Below are 4,068 nucleotides of genomic sequence, written 5' to 3'. Positions count from 1 at the left end.
AAATACGCAGAAAAAATTTCAAATCTTAGAACGGAATTTGAAACAAGGTTCAAAGATTTTAATTCCTCGGAAAACAAATTTTGTTTGTTTTCGTCGATTTTCTCAATAAATATAGACTCAGTACCCAGTAATATGCAAGTGGAAGTGATTGAGATTCAGTGCGACTCGAATTTGAAGGCAAAATTCATTGAAGTGGTTATGCCTGAATTTTACAAATATTTACCGGCAAGGTTTGAAAATACTCGAAAATTCGCATAAGAAATTATTTCCATGTTTGGAAGTACTTATCAGTGAGAGCAATTATTTTCTGTTTTGAATGGAAATAAATCTCCTGTCCGAAACCGTATTAATAACGCTCATGTCGGGTCAATTTTGAAAGTAGTCTCGGTCAGAAAAATTTCTCCCGAAATAGGACAGATAGTAGCAGAGAAGAGATGTCAAGTATCAAACAATAATTTAACTTTATATATGTTCATTACATTGTGCTATTCAAAATAAAAATATTTGTTTCTATGAGCATTGATTTTTTTTTTTTTTTTTGCGGCCCACCTAAATTTAAGCACTGTTTATTTGACCCAAGTTAGCTTTTGAGTTTGACACCCCTGGTGTAGTGTGTAGAGGAGTGACGTAGTAGAAAAAAGAAATGATCCATCTCCAACTGTTTATTTCTGCTCCAGGGACTTATTCTGGAATTTTATTAATTTTTATATTGTGGGGGCTTTACTGTTTTACGGTGGCACCGGGGTTATCTATTAATGAGTCACGTAACGCTTGGAGAAAACTTAGAGGGTAAACTTAAAGTCAAACCTAAGAGGAAAAAAAAAATTAAAATAAGCATAATTATATTGGTGTTCGAAATGAGCTGTAGGTGGCGTAGAGCAGAATTCTCTACTTATAGCAACACTTGGCATGCTTTCGCACTATAAGAATCAATGTAAAATCTTTATTATCAGGCGGTGCTATGCAGCTTTATTGTTTTTAAAAGGATTAGACACGATTTTTTTTTATTTTTACGAAAAACATTTTGTTTTCCAGAGTCGAAACAGAAGGTCCTCTGAAATGTTAAGAAAAACACACGCGATAATAATTTTTGTGAATCGCAGCACTGGATATTTCGTACTGGTGGATATGGGTTCGTTTTGAACCTTATTCGCTTATTTTCGCCCTACAGTCTCTGGTCAAATTATTAGACGTACTCGTAAGATTTTTATGTTAAAGCTTAATTATCAGGTGTGATACTATACAGCTTTTACGGAACTGAAACCGGTTTGCACTTTTTTACGCTCGTGTATCAATGCGCTAACATTGTAATGCAATATGTTAAAAATAACTACAAATAAGAAGTATATAAAATATCTCCTGAATAAGAGCCCATTACATGCATGTTTAAATATAAAAGTGCTACATCGTGCAAAAACTAATTATTTGAAAACAACTGTGATTTTAATAATTTGGTCTAATTATTATAACATAGTAATATAATACTTGATATAATAAATATTCTATATTTATATTGTATATCCCCTAATTTAACTGATATACTAACGTTAAAAAGTGCAAACCGGCTTCTGTCACGTAAAAACAATAATGCCGCATAGTATCAAATAATAATTAAGATTTTACATAGAATCTGACAGTACGTCTAATAATTTGACCAGAGAGACTGTAGGTCGAGACGCGGATAAGGTTCAAAACGAACCCATATCCGCCAGTACGAAATATCCAGTGCTGCGATTCACAAAAATTATTATCGCGTGTGTTTTTCTTAACATTTCAGAGGACATTTAACATTTCCTTCTGTTTCGACTCTGAAAAAAAAATGTTTTTCGTAAAAAAATTTTTTTTTTAAAAAAACTGTGTCTAATAGTTGGACATAAGGAACAGATCCTTGAAAATTTCAACAAAATCGAAATTTTTTAAACATTATTAGGAATGTTAAAAAGTTTCCTCGCTATTTAAATAAATGCCATTCTTATAACAACTGTACTTAAAATGGCAATGAGAACGCATTGTGAAAAACTCTTGATTCCACACTCTATAATGGATCAGCAGTAGAATAACTGAAATCTCTTTTTCAAATGAAAGGTATAGGATTTGGATTAATCTACTTACCGGCCATTGTGAGTGTGGGTTACTACTTTTCAACGAAGAGGGCTTTTGCTACGGGGATAGCCGTCTGCGGTTCAGGAATGGGTGCTTTCCTCTTCGCTCCTCTCACCCAGCTACTGCTGGAGACATACGACTGGAAGGGAGCACTCCTCATCATGGCCGGACTTTCTCTCAACTGTGCTGTCTTTGGGTCACTCATGAGGCCTCTCAACCCACCCTCACCCCACAACAAGGTACGTAGCAAACGATTTTAACCACTTCACCTTACCCATTATTTTGAAGGAAAGAAAATACAAAAAAATCAACCTATTTTTCATGATTCATAAATACAAGGAAACAAAACATGCTGGACAAGTTTTAAGTTGAATTTTTTCTTTATGTGTAAGAAACCTTGAATTTAAAATCAGTATACTATCCCAAGTTATGAAGGGGAAAATGAATGATACTATCCTAACACCAGTGAAGTGATACTCCCTTTTTTTCGGGTTAATTCAGCAACCATCGTATATACAATCGCACAAAACACGTGTGCAGTCCAACATCAAAACTCTCAAATTAAACTTCCGGCAGATTATGTTCTTTGCTTCCGAACGAGTAAAAACGTGATCAAGCAAAATTTACTGACACTAAACCCGAGTCTTCTCGGGATGGTAAATAGTTGCAATATATACGGACCCGAGTTAACCCGGGATAATCAAGGGAAGTGGTTGATTAAAAAGAAAAAAGCTGACGATAATTTTGGAACTTTTTGGAGTTGAAAATGTTTTTCAGACAAAGTATTAGTTCGAAGAGGTGTAGTAACCTTGTTACGCGAAATTATTAAACATAACTGAAGTATCCGTTACAAGAGATGAAAATTTAAAAGTTTCGAATAATATCATCAACAAATAATTTTCAGTCCTTGCTTCTGATGTCTTTGAATGGAGTAAATTAGAATCGATATTTTTTTGAAAATGATGAAATATTTCTGGATATTTTAAATAAATGTCTATTGTTATATAAAATACTGTCTCTTACATTACAAGATTAGGTATTACACATTCTAACTAGCCAGCTGGTCTGTCTAGCCTGCTATTGCTCTCGACATCAATATTTTAAGTGTATTCTGTGTCTGTCCGCCCTAATTTATCTCATCGTGGTTCGTGTCGTCCATCTACAAAAATTTCACGGTTTAATGACGAGAAAATCAATTGCACTACGACATCGTGGGAACATGTTATTAAGCGTATTTGTCCATTAGTTTAATCAGCCTTAACTGAGCCGCCGTGGCTGAGAGGATAGAGTGTTCGCCTTCAAATTAGTTGAACCGGGTTCGAATCCCAGCGATGGCTGGTCGATACGAATTCCGCCTCAAGCTTGCGCCGACCTCAGTGCTGACGTGAAATATCCTCAGTGGTAGACGGATCATGGGTTAGAGTCCCCTTGCCATCAGGCTAACCGTGGGCGATTTACGTGGTCTTCCGCTCCATGTAACGCAAATGCGGGTTAGTTCCATCAAAATTTCCTCCACCAAGGCACATTTCTCCCAGTACTTGATCCAGGAGTTCTCTTGTCTTTTGCATAGGGTTCAAAATTAAAAGGCTACGGAGTTGAACATGAGTTGTCGTGAACCCGAAAACTGGGTCAGCTGTTCAACGACAGTTATAAAATAAAATGAAAAATGAGCCCTAATTACTTAATTAGTTTTTCTATTTGTTTCGTAAAAACACATGTTCTAAAATTGAGACAGTATCTTAGTTGTTTAGGGGTAGTTACTGACTAATCACTCCTATAATCACAAAATATCGCGAATAATTTTTTTTATTTTCATTTCATTATCACCGTAGACCAGGGGTTGCTGAACTTTTTTGATCATCGACCCCTACATAATTTTTCGAAATCTCCATCGACCACCATAAAAGTAATTTTCTGCTAATTAAAATAAAACTCTATTCTATTAGATACTGTGTTTGTACATTT

At 35.2% G+C, this 4,068-nt stretch overlaps 1 protein-coding gene across 1 annotated transcript in view; it reads left to right on the top strand.

Moving 5' to 3' along the window:
- The window catches only part of LOC122272596 (monocarboxylate transporter 12), a gene marked incomplete at its 3' end in the record, with an annotated part of 552,146 nt that extends 549,804 nt beyond the window's left edge, over positions 1 to 2,342 (top strand). Inside the window, 1 exon segment of the mRNA XM_071183838.1 lies at positions 2,085 to 2,342. Within this exon segment, the coding sequence (XP_071039939.1) occupies positions 2,085 to 2,342 (258 nt within the window).
- Between the last annotated feature and the right edge of the window lie 1,726 nt (positions 2,343 to 4,068).

This window comes from Parasteatoda tepidariorum, chromosome 7 (genome assembly GCF_043381705.1).
Source record: "Parasteatoda tepidariorum isolate YZ-2023 chromosome 7, CAS_Ptep_4.0, whole genome shotgun sequence".
Taxonomy (NCBI): Eukaryota; Metazoa; Arthropoda; class Arachnida; order Araneae; family Theridiidae; genus Parasteatoda; species Parasteatoda tepidariorum.
The sequence above is the reverse complement of the archived record's forward strand: the minus strand, read 5'-3'. Positions and strand labels throughout refer to the sequence as shown.